At 32.8% G+C, this 19,926-nt stretch overlaps 1 protein-coding gene across 6 annotated transcripts in view; it reads right to left on the bottom strand.

Annotated features, from left to right (window-relative positions):
- LOC119636122 overlaps nucleotides 1-19,926 on the bottom strand; it is a 127,163-nt gene that overhangs the window by 16,949 nt on the left and 90,288 nt on the right. For all 6 annotated transcript variants that reach the window (XR_005247124.1, XM_038031267.1, XM_038031269.1 and 3 more), the window contains 5 exons: nucleotides 11,420-11,814; nucleotides 10,757-11,348; nucleotides 10,630-10,687; nucleotides 10,418-10,537; nucleotides 10,115-10,314 (listed from right to left, as the gene is read on the bottom strand). Coding sequence is in view for 5 of the 6 variants with exons in the window: in XM_038031267.1 (XP_037887195.1) it covers nucleotides 10,115-10,314; nucleotides 10,418-10,537; nucleotides 10,630-10,687; nucleotides 10,757-11,348; nucleotides 11,420-11,814 (1,365 nt within the window). In the remaining variant the exon portion in view is untranslated. The remainder of the gene's footprint in view (nucleotides 1-10,114; nucleotides 10,315-10,417; nucleotides 10,538-10,629; nucleotides 10,688-10,756; nucleotides 11,349-11,419; nucleotides 11,815-19,926) is intronic.

Here is a 19,926-nt window from a genome sequence, read left to right as displayed (position 1 = left end):
CTCATTTTGCCCCCTTTAGTTAGGGAGTTTAGTTTCTTTCTTCCTCTTTTCTTTAATCCTTTAACTGAGGTTATATGAATGCGGTAAAATCCCATTTCCTTTCCTTCCTTTGAGGTTATGTCATGGCATGTTTGCTGATTTATATTGGCATTTTTACTTTGACACAGTCTGCCATTTAATTTTGCGGCACTACAAAAATGACTTACTATGTCGCTTTTTCATCCCCGCTACACTCATTATATATCTCAAGTTTTTCTTTTCACTAAAGAGATAAAAAACAAAAAAAATAGCGGACAGTATTCATAAAAAAAAAGCTGGCAAACGAATATTACTGGAGAAAACAAGAAGTGATAATTATAGGAAAAGACTAAAAACAAGACTAACTGACTCCTAGAAAATAGAAGAAACGAATTTAAACATAAATGCTAAAGATAAATTTGACTCACAGCCGCCTGAGTGGCCGAGTAGGCAAGAGTCTCGACTAGCAACTCAATGATCGTGGGTTCAAATCTCAAGTGCGGTAGAGTTTTTAATAAAGCCGAAAGCCTTAGATGTGCTAATGCTTTAAGACTTTAGTCTTAGAATTTATTCTCTGGCTAAGTTCATAATAATAATAATAATAAATTTGACTGTGGTCGTATTTTTTATACTTCCGTATATCATCCCCTCGTCTTAAAAGAACTCGGAAAAAAGGAAATTACGACAACCTGTACTATTGGCTACGCATAGTCGATTTTTTTCACATTTATCCCGATATAATTGGATCGCCCATAGAATATACATAGAAAATTTTATCACCGTTTGTTTTTAATCGTAAAATTAGTTTTTTGGTTTTGAAAAAATTATGACCGATATGACCGCTTCAATGGCAATGTCAGTGTAAGAGCTTTCAATGGTTTCCCAAATTCGAAACGGAAATCTTCGTATCGCTGAAAAACAGATATAAGCACACACAAAGGGAGACATGGCTAAATTGATTCAGAGATTTATGCTGCTCGGAAAGATAGAGGGTTACCCATTTTGAACTTCCAAAGGTAGACCTAAATAAAGGACACTTCTGATTGAAATTTGGATCAAATTTATTTTCAACACATTTTTCCATACATACAGATATATATATATATATATATATATATATACCTTACGCAGACTGACAGACGTGAATGGTCAAATCGATTCAAAATTTGTTACTACATACCTATACACCTTACGCAAACTGACAGACGGACGGGTTAAGATTGATTGAAAATTTCATAGTAATCCAAAATATATATACTCTATAGGATCTCTGAAGCTTTCTTCCTTACATCGCAAATATTTTGATAGAATGATTATTTTACAAATCCATCCGCGCAAAAGGTGCAAAAGAGTGCTTTTCCATGCCTATGCTAATCTCGAGCAATTAGATCCTTAAAAAATGAAATTAAAAATAAAAAAAAGGACTCGGCATTGAATTCGATTTTTGCAATTATCAATAATCGCAGCTCTCGGCTAATGGGCTTTACTCTCTTGGAGCGAATAAAAAAGTTTGATAAGAAAGCTTGAAAAATATTCAGAAACCTAATGCTATAACGGCCCAAAGATGAAATAGGAAAAGAAATTCGATAAGAAAGAAGACGACAACACGTGATATAGATTTGCCATAATAAATCAAAAATTTACTTTCCCACTGCAAAAGTTAACGTCCGTTAAGCACCAATGAAACAATAAAATTTGCAAAAAATTTTAGAAATCCTTGAGAAAACACGAGCATTGCAGGCACAGAGTCGCCAAACTCGTCGTACCCTCTTAACCAATGATTAAAAATCATATCATGAATCGCAATATATATAAGGGCACGACGCAATCAGGCATTGAGGTGGCTGCACAGCTATTTGGAGCGGTAAGGCTCACTTTCGATCGTATTTGATCAAGTTAACAACAGGACAACTTATCTGCAATGCTTTCATACTGACGAAAAGGCGTATTTTCTTTGCCATTAACTATAACAGCCATACTGCTACGCTGCCCATCTGATTTCAATATGACGGATCCAAATAGTGACACAGTCAATGAACGCAAGCGATTCGGTGGGGAAAAATCTTGCGAAGGAAATTTTAAAACTAACCTAATCACACGATAAGAAGAATGCTTATTAGGAATTTTTTTTTTTTTTATGTGTTACAACCGGCTACAAGGTGGACTTTTATATATAACTTTTCTCACATTTCTTAAATTGAATATAAAAAAGCGTTTAAGATGACGAGAATATAAAGTTAATATATAAGTGTAGCTATATTTTAGATCTGCATATCTGTGGATTAACTGATGTTGCCAAGCCGATCTGGGGTGTTACACTATCATTAGATTTTCATCTTGCTCGCTGGACATAAAATTGTGAAGCAATAAAAACCTTTGAAAACATAAAGCTTTCACTGGCTAGCAGACTGTTATTCATTAATGAGTTTCTTATTAGGAACTAAAAAAAGAAAATTCCTTTTAAAAATTTAAAAAAAAAAAAAATTTTATTCAACTTTTCAGGCTTCGAAAACGCAAACTTTCCAGTTCCACGTTAAATGGAGGAATCGTTTTTAATATTTCTTTGATATAAAAGCCTCAAGCACGAGACTGCAAATTAATTGAAATAAAAATTTTTTTTGAATTTTTCACCGCCGGGAATTTTTATATACATCAACCATATATATATATATATAAGTTCACGTATGAGCACAATAGACGATATCGCATACTCAGGCAGATTTATTATTATTTTTAATAGGACTTTTTAATAACATTTTTCCTATATAAGTTTTTCAATTTTTGATGCACTTATGTGATGTCGAACTTGATATTATTAAAATTGTTATTCAATTAAATTTTATGATAATTTTTTCTTGTTATTGAATGACACAATGAATGCCAGGCAACAATTTTGTTGTCTTTATCCGTTTTTGGTAAAATCTCATGCGATGACTTGATTGATTTTTGCCATAAATTATAACAAAAAAAAAATTATTACAAATTTGTTACAATAATTATTGTATTACGATTGAACACATACACAAAAACACATAAAATAAATAACGCATTTTTTTAAAACAGAAACGTTTTTAAAATGAATAAATAAAAAAACAAAAAAGACTATGAAAATGCGGCGCGCGTTTTAAAAGCGTTTTATATGAAAATCAACGTCTGTCTACAACCACATGCGAATGCTAGCTGGCTGGTTGGCTGGCTGACTGGTAAGTTGTTTATATAGAAAAATTCTTATGAGTAACACTCTTATATGATTTTTATTATGCCTTCAATAAAATACAAATTTTGAGAAACGAATGCGAATTCGAACGCTCATGCGAATGCTCATGCGGATGCGGAGAAAGTGCAGTGAATAGACTGAGCAGACTTTTCATTTACAAAAGGGTTGCTTTTTTTATTTTTATTTTTTTTTTTTGGTTTGAAAAGTGATAGACACAGTCAAAGAGAAAATTTGAGAATTTTAGTGAAAGAAAAACAAAAATTAGTTGTTAGGGTAAAAAGAGCATTTATCTCTCCGTTTCCATTCGTTTCCTATACATAGCATACGCTTTCTCTTTATACATAGCAACACGATAACGGTAACGGTGTGTAAATTTTTTACCTTTTTTTCACGTGAATAAAGCCAAAAAATTGATATAAAGAGAATATGGAGCGATACGATTCGAAAGTAATTTCAACTCTATCCAAGTGCTTCGTTAAATCTTTCATTACTCAATATGAAGCAAACTCTGTGCTTTATAATGAAGTTTGAAAGATTTTTTGATCCGGAGAATTTGAGAATTTGGGATTGATTTCTTTTAGCTTGAGATTTACTAAAATTCCTGAATTTTTAAAAGTTCCTTTTTAGCTTTCTATTATGCATGATTGGATGTGTGGGAAAAATTGAAGCTTACCTTTCGGCTTTAATAAGCTTTTAAGTATTCATTAAAGATATAATTTTTTTTAGATAGGACGACTGCAAGCAGAACAAAAGAAGCAAATACCTTAAAATCAGTATACAATACATAGGCAAAATAAAATATTATTGAAATATTTGCCTGCAGCTGATGGCTTCCTCTTTGATGGCTCGTCAACTTCCTGATCCTATTAGGAATACTGACGGAATAGTGTTGAAAATTGCGTAGGCGTTTAAAATTGAATTTTGTAAAGAACTCAAAAGAATCAAAATTTTGTTTTGAAAATTCCATGATTCATTGTTTAAATTTTTAGGGAATTTGCTACAACGGGTTAACGTAGATTCTTGCCGTGGAGGCTCAATCTGACGGCGCCCGATACCACAAGAAGTGAGAAAGCGTCACTTATGCTTCACAGCGAGCGGAGAGGCTCCCGTGCAGTTTCAGATCAAGGACACATGTTTGACACTATTTTGTCGTACAGAGAGAGGAAACTGAAGAAAATCTGAACATGTTAAGAAATTTATAGGTCTGAGAGCATATCATATAGTCAGGTGTTCTTATCAGAAGCCGTTTAAGTATTTGTGTATTTTGACAAAAGAAGCGTGAAGCCAGGAAGAATTATTACATAGCCTACTCTTCACCGTAACATGTATAAAGGACAAGTTCTATGATCATCTCAGCTCTTTAGTACGTGCTTGCGTTTGACTCATAGATCTGAATTTTTTTTTTTTTTTGCGAAAAAGAATAGCAAACCGTCACCATTTAAAGAAACGTAAAGGCCTCATGTCGTCATGCTCAGCCACTTAACGAACCCTAAAAATAGTTTTCTTTTAAATCGATTAAACATCACTGAAATCCATAGTGCAAAAATAAATGTAATAATAAAAAAAATAAGCAAGAAAATTAAATTCGGTAGGGACCGACTCATTTATATCCATCACCGTTTACACCAAAAAAAATATTAAAAGAAGTAAAAGAAAAAAATTCTTATGCTCTACAAGCGGGCGAAGTTAATTTCTTCTATTTTCGAAATAAAAGTTTTTGTCGTAAAGGGATGTGGACGATGTCCTTTGAAAAGTTTAAGTCAATTTCAAATTCTTTTGCAGAGTTTTAGACCATATCTTCACTTTCGCTAACGGGAGAACGTGTACCGCAAATGCTATAAAGTAACGGACAGATGGACAGACCAACAGGCAAACATGTTTAAGTGCTTTCAAGTGTTGTAAACAAAAAATTTGTATACTTTATGGGATTTTTGAGGCTTGCTTCTGCGTGCTATTGTATTGCGTAAGTATTGAAAAAGTAATCAAATTTTGATACATTATATTATTGGCAAGACGTGGTCAATTATTTCCATTTTTGTGCATGAAAGCTACAGAATCGCCCATAGAATATGCATTCATATTTTTGTACATTTGTTTCCTTAGATTTTGAGTAATGAGCAAAAAAACCAATTTTTCATTCCCTTCGAAAAACAGCGGTGTTCGCAGTTTACTCGGTGCTGTGACCGTGCTCTTCGACCGATTTGACCCATTTTCGATACCAACCTGCGTTCGACAACTTGCAATGTTTGTGGCAAATTTGAACTTGATAGATTTATTTTTCCGGCCAGGAGAATGTTTACAACAGATATTATACAGACGGACAGACGGACATGTTTAAATCGATTTAGAATTTGATGCTGATCAAGAATATGTATACTTTGTGGGGTAATGGGTATAAAATTAATCATTAATTATTAATTACATCTATGAACTGCAAAAAGCCCTTATATCAAGGACTTTTGTCGCCAGAAGAACAGACATTATATAGACGAGCAGACGGACATGCTTAAATCGATTTAGAATTTGATGCTGATCAAGAATATGTATACTTTGTGCGGTCTCTAATGCTTCCTTCTGGCCAAACGTTTTGACAAAATGAATATACCCCTCATCCTTCAGTGATGGGTACAAAAAAAAAAAAAAACGGGAATTGCGATATCGTAAATAACTTCTATTGATTTAAATTTTGTTCGAATGTTAACTTTTTATTGTATATTATAAATCAAATTGATATGGACGAAATGCTGTTCTATTATTTAAATTTTCTTTACACTCTGTATGTAGTATTGTAGCACATTTTATTATTTCTCTTGATTAACAACACAAATTTTGTTTGTTTACAAAAGGGAAGAATTTAATGATTTTTGTAAAGAAAATTTTTGTTTGTTTGAAATAATAAAACTCATTATAACGTTTAGGTATGTAGTTAAAGGCTTTAATTTCTTATGGAGGATGACAGGGGCGGTTAGGATTAGAATATAAGGGTAAGATATGAAAGAAAAAATTTTGGTTAATAAATTTTCTATCATAATATTTGTCTATTGTAGCAGTGGAGGTGACATTAGCTAACTATTATATAGCTTGAACTAGCTCTCGCACAACACTTTTAATAAACCAGAACGGTCCGTGGTGTCCGCATATTCCGTTTATGCGCTTTGTTCTCTTTAATAATACGCTACACTTAGAGTTATGCTCTTTTGATTGAATGACGACTATATTTATAATTATAATTATATTTATGTAATTTACTTACAATTATAGCCAGTGAAAGTGCACTATAGTGAGACATGGCTTACGATCGTGTCATCGATGGCTTTCCAAAATAAAGTGTTCTATAGGAAGTGGTCGAATATGTGGTCCAATCTGAAATACCTTGAAAAGCATTTCATCAAAATATGTCAAAAATTGCAACCTGCAGACTGAACATAAAAAACAGGATGGACAGACGGACAGACAAGCTTAGATCGATTCAGAAAATGATACAGAATCGATTGGTATAATAAAACGTGGCGCTCAAGTCCTCCCTTGTGTTGTACACATTCGTGGTGCTACCTCAAGTCCTCCTCCTTTGTGTTGTACACATTCGTACAAGCCTAATAATTGCAATATTTACATTTATATTTGCATTTTTGTTTATATATTTATATTTCACTACATATATATAAATATTTTTTTTTTTTTGTAAGTACTTGTATTTGTTATTTTTATTTATATGCATTTTCATGCTTGTTTTGCTGATAAAAATTGTTAAAATGCACTGAAAGTCCCTGCCTGAAAACTCCAACATAATTGAAGGTTAGAGAAAAAGCACAATATTCTCGGATTATTTGGTCAATAGTTTTCAGCCTGCAACTGTACTTTCCCGCCAATTTTTAGATATATCTGGACAGACATTTTTTTTTTTGTAAATGTAGTTTTTTAATCAAATTACTAAGAAAAACTTGAGAAATTGAGAAAAAATTCATTTATATTAGTTAGAAGGTATTTAAGATTCGTTTTAAGGCAATTTATAATTCTTCTATCTCCGTTTCCGTTTTGTTTTGTTCCACTGCTCAAGCTTGTCTCGTTTGTTTAGAAAAGAAAAAAAAAAAATAAACGAACCTTTTTGTGGAATTGTTTTCTTTACTTCCTTTACGTTAAACAGGTATTGATGGCCTCTGTTGTAAAAGCCAACCATCAAAGGATAGAGAGACAGACTAATTTTGGTATTCCGTTTATAACCCTTAGAAACAGTTATAAAGCATCTAATTAAGTATATATATATAGTATTGCACTTAATCAGTATGAGATTCTGTTTTCTCTTTCCATTCATACTGTTTGGAAATGAAATGAACTAAGTGCCCCTCATACTTTAATTAACAAACCTGTAAATGGCGTTTATGTATTTACCACTTAATTGCTGGTAGTAAAAAACTCCATCTAACCCGAAAGGAACTTTGATTCTATTTATTTCTAATCCACAATAAGTACAACATTTTCAATCGTAACTACTTATCTCATTTGTAAAAGCAGCTCTTTGAACGAAACAATGTGGAAAACGGGTTAAGAGATTCTTTAATTTTTTTTCATTTGTAATTGAATTAGGGATTAAAAAGGGGAAGCTAATTTACATATGGGAATATTATTTCAATTTTACTTTTTTTTTTTTTTTTTTTTTTTAACTTTTCAGTCAAAAGAATACGTTTGAACAATGACATTGAGGTGAATATGCATATATATATGAATGACTCTACTGAATTGACAACAACATACATATGATAAAATATCAGTCGGTTCAAAAAGACTAAATAATTTCATCTTTAAAAGATGTAAACTTGAATATTTGCATATTTTGAAAATTTTGCAAAGTTATGTCAAAAGTAAATATAATAATCCCTTGCAATCCCTTGCTTAAGTTCAACTTTTCATTTTCAATTTGCGTAAATTATGCAGGTATGGATGAAAAATGGCGTATGAGATGAATACAACTATGATGGATTAGACTGCTTTAGCTGATTTTCACACTTGACCGAAAGATATTACGAGGGAAAGACTCACTAATCCGCTCAAAGCGCTAAAATAATGGAGCTTGAATTTAAGTAAAGGGAGGAAATGATGAGGAGTTTTTTTTGTCTATCGATTTTGCTGCTTTTCGAACTTGACAAAGCGATCTTATGAAAAAAACATTTAGGAGCGACGTTAAAGTTGCGAGCAAAATGTTCTCAAATTTTAGGCTTCGTTGAGGAGAATGGGAGAACCGAAGAAAGCGGGCCTTTTAATCAATTTGAAAATTTCCGTCCCGGCGCGACAGAAATGTTAAAGCACCAATCTAAAATTCTGAAACGAAAGCCCTACAATTTTGAGACTATTGCTTAGGAAAAGAGATCAACAGTGAACTTTTTTGGCATTATAGGTTTGCTAGATCCATCAAATAGTTTCCTGCCTTTTCGAAGTTGACACGGCTGTATTATAAACGAAAAGGGCGCATATTAAAGTTAAAGCTCCGAAATTTTTGTGCTACAGCTTAGGAATAGGAAAGAACAGCCAAATGTCGTGATAGCAAAGGAAATAAATGAAAATAAAATGAAACGACTTTGTTTTTAACTTCGAAAGGGCCATACTATGAAGGCAAAACTTAATTTAAAACTCTAAAATTTTAGGCTACGGCTTTGGAAAAGGAAATAACACCCGACACCCTTGATAATCAAGCAATTGAATGAAAGTGAAATGAAACGACTTCAAAATTTGGCATAAAGGCATTATAAAAGAGAAATCTAAGTCTCTCTCTCTCTCTCGTAAAGAAATACAAGTTTTTTGACAATGTTGGATACTTCTATAAGCTAATTTCGCTAATTAACGAATTATCGATTTCCTAATAATCGCTGATGGAAAATGAACCCATTTTTAGGCAGATAATAAGTTTTCATTTGCGGAATACAAAAAATACTTTTAAAAATTCTCTCAACAAAGTGAAAAAAACAATGTTTAATCGTTTGCAACTTGTTGTCGCCAAGGGTTATGCTTTCCATTTTTGCACGAGAGGTATAGAGGGCTTCGTAAAGTAGATGTGGAAATATAATTTCCGAGTAACGAGTAAAAATCTAAAAGTTTTCTTTAATAAAAACGGAGATGCGTTCAGTTTACGATCCAGTACGCGCTTCTGCTACTGCAGATTAGGCCAATTTTCAAGGCCAACCTTCATGCAAAGACTTTCAATGTTTCTATCCAATTTGAAGTCGATAACTTCATTTTTGCGGGCAGGAGAGTGCAACACACATCACACAGACGGACGGACATAGCCAAATCAACTTGGGATTCCGCGTTGATCAAATATATATATATATATATACTCTTTCAAGCTTGCTTTTTGACGTTACATATCTTATGGTAAAAAAACAGAAAGAGTATACATCAATCTTACAGTGGTAGGTATAAAAAATAATATCTGACTTAAGAGAAGCCTTGGATACAGTGTTCTTCAAACCAATAAGAATAAAAAAAGCACTTTGTACGTGTTACTATCTAGCTGCACTGCTTTCTCATTAACTTTTTAAATGGCACTAGAAAATATTTGCACCAATTTTGATAGCAATATCGATTAAATATTGCAAGTCTCAATTTCTTCTTCTTCTTCTTCTTCTTAATTATCTTGGCACTCGGCGATCAATCGCATCATTTGCAATAAAAATTATTATTATAAAGTTGTGGCTCATTTTCAATTATATAGCTTCATATCACGGTTATGATATACGAAAGAGTAGCTTCTAGGTTCTATCTTAATTTTCTCCTCAAAATTTCATCTTCATTAATAATAATAACTTTAGTTTTAATAAGGTATTTAAAATATTTGATTGTTAAGGGCAAAAAGCAAAGAGATATTTTCGAGTTAGTTTAACTTACGTTTTGCACTCCGAACTGCTAGGCGCTCTCAATTCAAGCATTTGTGAAGTTTTCGTTTTAATTAAAAAGAATGAATTTTTATCGGCGGCTTCCTGTCTAACCAAAGTCTCCGAATCGATACTCATAATGGGACTGACTGGCTTATTATTAACTTCCATGTTACGCGTTGCATTCAAATATTTCAATGAATATTTATCGTCCTATAGAGGATGTTATGTCAAAAGGCAGGCGCACAAGCAAAATGTATTATTATTATTATTATTATTGCAATTTTAAAAAAGTGACTGATAGAGGAGGACTGACCTGTTTGGTAAGTAATACAATCATATTTTCAAATAATAAACCGTGTAATTGTATGCTGGGATTCTTCTTCATTGTTAAACTGCCATCGTGTATTAAACGGTATTGTGTTAAATCCAAATTCTATACAAATGAAAAGTATATATTATATGAACAATAATAAAATAACAAAATCTTTTAAATGCAAATAAATGGGCGTAAAATTCGCAACTTACCTTGAACTCATCCTTATCAAATGTTGATTTATCTAATTTACGCTGAATATTTTGCAATCTGAAATGTTTGCTCAATTAGGTTCGTTACGTTTAGGTTCTAGGTTATTAGTTTAGGTTTAGCACTTACTTGTGAGCATCTTCAGCTGTCTTAACCGCCTGATTGACATCAACTAAAATTTTTCTCGACGACTCTAAAGCTTTCTGTATGGCTTCAGCCTCTGAGGTATCTTCGGGTACTACTCGTAGCGTAACCTTATACAGATTTTCAAATAACAATGGATATTTGGTAAGACGCTGTAAAACAGTCGGCAGCAAGTCTTTCAATTGCAAACGTCGACAGGCTTTATGAGCTTCCGCTTTTGATAATAATTTCTGTAATTGTTCATCTTTACGGCGCTTCTCTTTAAGTGCTTCCAAGGCGATTTGTTGACGTGCACAAAACTGAGCTGCATACTCCCGCAACTCTTCGCCCGATTTCCCGTCAAACATACCGGCCAATAAATCGCCAGCATTTTTCACCACATAATTATGATCGAGGCGACGTTGCTTAAGTTTTTGCTCAAATGTTCCATGCAAGTCGCGTAGCGACACCAACGAAGACGGAAATAGCAATAGTAAATGTTCTTGAGAGAGTAGTCCGCTCTCAAGCAGCGGATGGAAAAATAAACGTTCCAATAATTTAAGTGTGCGCACATGACTGCGTTCCGTTTGGTAAATTTCTAGAATATGTTTGTTATGGACGTGAAAAAAAAGACTTCAATTTCAAGAAGAAATTATATGCTTCCGTTACCATTTATGATTTCTTGACGTTTCTTTTCGCCATCTGTTAAAGTGCCTAATGTTTCTGCGGCTACATTCGAACTCCAATCGGCTTCGTTAAGGTCATCATCTTCATCGCTATCGAAATGCCATTGGCGTTGAGGTAGGCCGGCCAAGGCACTTGTATTACCCCAAAAGCTTAAATTCACTAAACCACCGCTCGTGCTGCCGTGAAACGATTCTTGACAACTTGGTTGAGATTGATGATGGTGAGCGGAAATATTAGCGGCTATTGCCGTTGCTCCGGCCCCACCCATCTGTTCCATCGAATTGGACGGGCTTTCTGAGCCCTCACCCGACGAAAGACTAGAATTAGAACTTGCCGTGAAATTGGAATTTGACAGACCCAAATCAGCTTGATCATCACTTTAAAGGATTACAAAACAAAAACAAATTATAAAAATTATAAAAATTGGCATTTGTTTTTTTTTATTTATTTATTTATTTATTTTAGCACATCTTGTTAGTTGCTTTTTAAAAGCCATTTTTAAATTGATTTAGGCAAACATATGTCTCTCTTTGTGTTTTTTTTTTCTGTGTTCAAAGCAAGATAATATTTTGCCATTTACTAACAGAATTTTCAATTTACAACGTAAAAGTGTTAAACACAAAAAAAAAATGTATATATATATATATATATATATATATTTAAATGTATTTTTTTGTTTTTTTGTTTTTCAAAAAGACTTACTTGTCATGACTGTAGCCTAGTATTTCTCTAAAACTTTTACTACGTGTATAACGTATTTTGCTTTTCATTTTTATAGAAAACAAAAAAAAAAAAAAAGAAAAAATTGTTCAAATTTTTTTTTTTTTTTTTAAATAACTGATGCAGAACAAGTATGCATGCACGTAGAATGTAACGACGTCAACACAGTTATGAATGTTTCAGATGCTTTAGATGCCGAGAAGATTTGTTGCTGTAAAAAGCAAATGTTTAGAACAGCGGCCCACAAGAAAAAGATTTTATTACATTATTTCGCATAGTATATTTTAAATGTTTTCCTGATTTTCTTTTTGTTGTTTTGTTTTTGTTCCTTTCCTAATTATAATTTTGAAAACACTTTAAGTGGCGCATAAAACACATCATTTAATTTTATTATTATTAACTTTTTTTTTTTTTTTTTTTTCAAATCGCAATCTCCTCGATATGCTTTTTTTTTTTTTGTTTTTTTTTTTTTTTTTAATTCACTCAAAGTCTTTAATCTGTTTTTACATATATAGAGCACCAGCACCTGTTGCTTATTCCGTTTAGTTTTGCGTTACGTTTAAATGCTAGCAAAGACGACAGACCAATGTTTAACTTGAGAATGTGAGAATAACTCAGCGCACAGTAACACATTTAGTTTAACTCGACATTTTCTTTCATCAAAGCTAAACTGATGATCGTCATAACCTATTTTAGGGCGCAAAAGCAAAAGCTATTCTCTTCGCCTACATCCCACTAATCAATTTTATGAAATATAATGAATTGACATCATGTTTGTGTGTGTATGTGTGTGTGTGTGTGTGTGTGTGTGTGTGTGTGTGTGTGTGTGTTCATCATATCATGTTATATCTGTACATTTTCCACTCCCCACACCGCTTGGGCATGAAAGGTGTTCCATTGCAGTATCTATGTGTATTTCATGTGCATGGATTTTCATGTATTTTAAATGGAAAATTTCATTCTAAAACATTCCCGTCCTTTGCCCGCTTCAGAAATTTCAAGCCCATATTATTATTATTGCAAAAAATTTAAAGGAAAACAAAGAAAAAAAAAAAATGAAAAGGAAACATCATCAACACACAGCAACAATAATAATTTGAAATGCGCAATTTAGAGAACTTGAATAACCCCAAGTATAATACAATAACGATAGACAGGTATGAATAAATACATCAATCTGCGTGAATGAATGATTAGTAAATTGTTGAGTTCGACAAGATTGCGAAAATCACTCAATTCATGTTCAATACATTTGCAATATTGGCTTTTAGGAATCGAAAGCAAAAAAAATTTATACCAAAATTCCATCATATACGTCAATTAGGTAAAGATAGGTAAAGGTAGATTAATAAAGAATATATTTTAAGGAGGCTTCTAAGTCTTCGGAGGCTTCGGTCTGAGGAATGAAAACATTTTGAACTTCTAGCCGGAATCGAACTTAAAATGTACGATGAGCCAATCATCGCATGTAGACACGTTCCGAGTAGATGAAAGAGAAAAAAAAAGAGGGCGTGGCGATTGTGTATGTCTGGCCCGAAAATGGAAACATCTGCAAGAGCCGAAGAGATTATTATAAAAATATTGTTCCAAATGCTGGCAGCAGTGCCGTTAAAGAATAACCGATCTTGATAATCTGTTATGGGAAATCACTGGCTATTCGTTGTGAGTCTTTAAAAGGACTTGATTGACTAACAATCCGCTGCTAATTCTCTCAAAATTTGAACATTTTTTTTGACCCCACATGAGTGCTGTGATGGATAGCGAAATGAGTTGATAGTCGTCTTCGCCATTCTAATTAAGAACATGACCACGTTACGTGATATCAAACGAACGCTTCAAAGTGTTATAGAAACATTGTAATGGAATATGTGAGGTATCAAATGTATGGCTTGGTTGTTCCAAGTGATTATGAAAATGTTAGAATCTCGTTTTCATTCTTGGAAGCTATAATATAGCATGAGCTTGCAATTTTAATACTAAATTTTTGTCTTTTTATTCCCTATCCCAGTGATGGTATAGGGAATATTAAGTGCGTACGTAAGTAACACGCAGAAGTGCTTAAGACAGATCCAACTTTTATTACATCAATCGATTCAGAATCATAATCTGAACTGATCTAAGCCTGTTTGTCTGTCTGGTGCCAATCCACGTAAATTTGTGTTCAAGCTGCAGACCGCAATTTTTGAGATATTTCGATGAAATTTGAGACAGTGGCGTGTTATGACCCAAAGACGAACACTATTGAAAATGACCGCTCCCCATATAACGACCTGTTCTTAAAAGTCGTTATATGAAAAAAAATTGTAATTTTTACAATTTCTTGGTAAAGTGACTGGGTAGTAACATTTCGGCATTCTAAACTTTGGACAGGGTGGAGCAATATTTGAAGCCCCTTTCATATAGCGAAAACGGAAGTTCATACGACAAAATGGTATAATTTTCAATGCCTCGTACTGAAAATTGTATCATAATAGTAATTTAACATAAAAAAATTAATTGCACTATTTCGGCCTATTTCTTGGATCCTACCCTAACAACGATTTTAATAAAAATTAATCCTTTGTAGAGCAGAAAAGTCTAAGCGTTAATATATGGTGATGAAAATTGGACTATAATAGTAATTTCATACAAAAACGAGCTCTACAAAATTTGGACCATTTACACATATTTTTGGATTCTGCCCTATGTAAGGATTGACCTTGTACTACATTAGGTTGCGTTTTGGGCCTGCTTCCCCAGAAATACGAACATGTAAAATATGCCTTTACAAGATATAATTTTTGTCTTTTGTAAGAATTGAATAAGTATTGAATAAGAATTGTTCTAGACAATGTAGTGTAAGGGTATTGAATGGCAGGCTTGCCCGACTATAATGTTCTTACCTGTTTTTCTCTTTTTTTTGGTTGTGCTATGTATGCTTTAGAAAAATGGATTGTTTAAAAATGATTTAGATCAAAGGAGCCAAAAACGAAAGAAGGAAAGGGATGTTAGTTAAATTCCATATTCAAACTGCCATCGGGAGGTGAAATGATGCCACAACGTCCCAAAAATCAAACGCTTGCTTTCCATTAACCGGTAAAAAATATTTCTTAACTTTTTGCGCAATAGAGGTGACGTCCATATTTAAATAATTTGATCTAAAGCTAAACACTTGTTTTTCAAAACTGATTTGCAATTAAATTCAAATTGAGGAAGGAACCATTATCTGCAGGCGTTCGTAAGGTGTTCCACTTTTGAGAAGCAAAAAATTAATATTAACAGTAGCGGAAGTTCTACTTGAATGTACATATGGATATAATTGCGTATAATTGTATATAAATTATATATAAATTTATTTCAATATAATTTCAGCTAAGGAAAAAGTCTTAGTTGTGAAATTTTCAAAAAAATCGTTGACAAGAGTTAAATTGTAGGATCATAGAAAAATATTTGGAAAAAAAAATATTTATAAACTGCTTTGTTCATATATGTTGCTTTCGTGTCGTCTTTACACTTCCTTCTTACGCAATAACATCCGTTTAAGTAGAATCAACTTTCATAGACAACTACTAATCAACACTCGAATGAGTCCGAATTTAATTTGATTTTGGAAAATCTAAAATAATTTTTTAAAAAAACACATATTGATTTTTATATAATATTATGAAATTTACACAAGTACTAATTGCTTGCTCTTTCCACACCTTAGTGCCAAACATCCATAAATGCTACGCTTATTTAAACGAACCCAAGGCCAGTTGAGCCATTAAGTAACAAAGTGTAGGAAAAATTTATTGAAAACAGTCGGGTTTGTTATAAACCTGAAACGAACATAACTGTGGATGAGCAATTGCTCACAGCTAAAGTCAGGTGTTCTTTTACTCAACACATGCCGAATAAAGCAGATAAATTCGAGATCAAATTCGGCATCAAAACAGTTGAATTGTCAAGTCCAAGTATCGGGCGGAAGAAATTGAAGCAAGGCATCCTGTGCTAACCGTAATAAAACAACTAAGAACATCTTTTTTACACATCTCAGCAAATTTTCGGTTGTCGGTTTGCCGAATAGAAGAAGAAGTAAGAACATTATAGTCGGGCAAGGCCAACCATTAAACAATCTACACCACATTGTCTAACATAATTTTTGTACGAAATTACTATTATGGGTGAATTTTCATCACCACATATTAAAATTTTTTTTTTACTCTACCAACAATCAATTTTCGTGAAAATCCTTATTAGGTTGGGATCCAAAAAATAGACCGAGATGGTACAGTTGATGTTTTTCTGTTAAATTGCTATTATGATACAATTTTCGTCACGAGGCATTCAAAAATAATACCTTTTTTTCGTATGAACTCCAGTTTTCCTTCTCTAAGTGGGGTTCAAAAATTGTCTCAGCCGGTCCAAACCGTTTAGTCACTTTTGCCGAGAAATTCTGAAAATTGCAACTTTTTTCCATATAACGACTTTTCGGAATAGGGCGTTATATGGGGAGTGATTGAAAAAGTGGTCTGATCTGAACCATTTTCAATAGCGTTCGCCCATGGGTCATAACAAGACACAGTATCAAATTTCATCGAAATATCTCAAAAATTGCAACCTATAGTTTGAACATAAATTTTGCATGGACAGACATCAGACGGACAGACAGGCTTAGATCCATTCAAATTATGATTCTGAATCGATCGGTATAACAAATGATGGGCCCATCTTATACCCTTCTGCATGTCACATGCGTCCGAATTAACTTAATATACCTTGTACCACAAGTGCGGTAGGGTATAAAAATCTGCGAAAAACGTATTTTTTTTAAATTTTCAATTGTGATCAGTCTTTATATTGTTTCATTTCATGCATAAATTATATATATATATATATGTATATATATATGGATACAGAACACATCGGTTAATCTAGTGTTAAATATAATGTTTTTAATTTGCCACTTGTGAAAGTGGTTTAAAAGTGAATTTAGGAAGCTAAAAGGAATATGAAGTACGCAGTAAAGTTTAACTAGTGTATAGTGTTGAGAACATGAAACGAATCTGTTTGACGGCATATATAGTAAAAGCATTTTCAAATATATATAACGGCTCATTTAATTAAAAACTTTCCTTAACTATTTTTAGTTTTAGTTATGAACATTTTATATATCAATTATGAAAAATATTTCAACAATTATATCCTTTCTACACTTGCTGGTTCCGCAATACTTTCTTTTCTCTTTTTAAATGTAACTGACTGTAAGCATTAGTAGCGTTTTTGCAGCCACACCTTAAAGTATACTTTATAAAACTTTTTATTTACTATCAATAAAGTATAAGCATATACATGACTACTGTTTCGTTTGTAACAAGCAAGAGGAAATAAACATCGATAAGGTGAGAATATTTTTGATTAACGCAAATATTTAACTTTTTATCGCTTATTTCTAATCATTTTTTATGCGGTTGCAAAAATGCATAGAATAAAAATATTGATGAGTAGGCTGGCTTCGATTTTCGATTTAAATTTCATAAGCCTTAGAGTGCTTAAGACCTGTTCAATGGTTCAAGGACTTGCAAAGTTAAAGGTTTGAATAGCTATCGTCATGGATTAAATGGAATGGATCCCGTACTGAAATAATATCTCATCCTACATGGTACATTATACAGCGATTTATCATTTTTGCTCACAACTTATCAGGTGAAGAGTATTCAAAATTCATCTAAACATTTCTTATTCATTTTATTTTTGTTTCGTTGTTCGCTGCCCAAGCATGTCCTCATTGAAAATTATTGCTAGCAATCACTTTAATTGAATACACAGTGAAATTCAATTGCCTGCCGTTGACGTTAAATTCCATTTGGAAAGAGTTCTCTAATCACTATCCTAGCAACCAGTAACAAAGAACGTGTTAACTGTGCTATGGCGTATGCAGCGGCAAGCAGTAAGTGCATGTATACATTGACAACAAGATACTGACGTATTGATATCACGCTCATACTTAAGTGTATATAAAAGAAATTAAAATTTTTCTTAATATTAAAAAAAAGTAAGAACTTTATAGTGGGCCACGACCCACCTCCTTGCTTAATACAGTTAATTACCGACTTTTCTAAATAAGAGGTTATATGAAAATTGGTCGAAAACATTATCCGATCTGAACCAATTTCAACAACGTTCATCTTTGAGAATATCTTACAAATTACGGCCTATAGGACAGAAGGACAGACAAGTTTAGATTCAGAAAGCGATTCTGATTGGATCGGCTTAATGAAACGTGGGTCTGCCTTAAGTGCTTCTGGGTGTTGCATTCATCTGAAAAAAGTTAATGAACCTTTGAAACAGAAGTTTTTCAGAATAAATACAAGCAGCAACTGCGATATTTATTAAATTTTCATTCCAAATGAATGATGAAATTTTTTTATAATTTCATATAACTTACGAACACTAAAAAAAAAATATATGTTTTTTTCCTTTATGAAATTGCTATTACCAGACCTTGATACGTTTTGCATTATGACTTTAACTGGGTAGAGAGAGAGAGAGAGGTCAAGGATTACATAAATCCCCCACAAAAAGAAATCAACTGAATGTTTTACAATTGAAATTTTCAATTATTTAAATGTCCCTGATAAGTATTCACAGTAATATTTATACCTCTGTAAAGACGTTGATCGGAATATGCTTTCAGATTTCCCCTTTTTTTACTAATTTGTTGTTCGATTTAAATAGTGTCCACAGTCAAAGTTGATGTGTAAATCTACGGTATGCCGATTTCATGATGTATTCTTTCAACTTTTTTTAAGAAAAAAAAGTAAGCAGACGGAGAAAAAGAAATTGACTCTGGACCTTACCCTAACCGAAACGGTAGTTGATGCAGATTTTTAGGTACTATATTTGTAGTGCCTTACACTTGTCTCAAACTTTCCTTTCAAAAAAGCATCGTAGATCTTTCTAAACCATTCAAATTTATTCTCGAACTTCATTTGCGCAAATCGCTTTAACGCCAATTTTCGATGGTTATAATCACTAGAATAACAGAATGCTTTTAACTCTCGTATACCTTTGATAATGTTTCGTTGTCAACACAATAGGGAAATGGAAAAAAGGAAAAAAATAATTTAATAGTCAGTAGGAGGCCAGGTCACTCAGTTCCTCAATTTATATAGTGAAGGCCGTTCTTAAGAAATGAATATTTCGGCAACAGGTCTTGGTGTATTTTTAATGTAAGTTCAATAAATGAGTTAATCTCTGTAGGTTGAAGCATAGCCGGCGAAATGGATGAGTTATTGAAAACGACTTGTAAAAAAAAATCACTACTTTTGGATACCTCTGCACCGTTATTTTGAATTCAAAGAACAAAAAAAACAATTTTCTTTATATTGATTTTACTGCTAACTAAGAAGCGACGCAAGTCAAAAGTGATGGAAGCGAAATGATTGATTTTTTTTAAATTTTTTGACGGCTACTTAGATCGAGTGTGATCCTTGTACAGACAAAGGATTTCTTGACTTTCGCTAGGAATTTATGCTGCTTTTGTTAACGACTGTGTTGAGTTGTTCTCTTTTTCGAAATGGATTCTTGATTTTACCATTCGAATAAGCAGGTTTGCTTTTTTTACAGTTAGAAGTGACTGCCTTAACGGTTGTACCATAGGAAAACTATCTCATGGTCAAGTACACTTTATATGATACTTAAGTAATTATGCGTATATACGGTTCGAATATTGTTTTGCTATGGCAAAACAACATCTGGTGATTATAAATATCTTAAGAGAAAATTGTAAGAGTATAAAAGAAGTG

The sequence above is a fragment of the Glossina fuscipes genome, unplaced genomic scaffold (assembly GCF_014805625.2).
Source record: "Glossina fuscipes isolate IAEA_lab_2018 unplaced genomic scaffold, Yale_Gfus_2 28, whole genome shotgun sequence".
In the NCBI taxonomy this organism is placed as follows: domain Eukaryota; kingdom Metazoa; phylum Arthropoda; class Insecta; order Diptera; family Glossinidae; genus Glossina; species Glossina fuscipes.
Note: the sequence above shows the minus strand (reverse complement) of the source record. Positions and strands in the feature narration are given on the sequence as shown.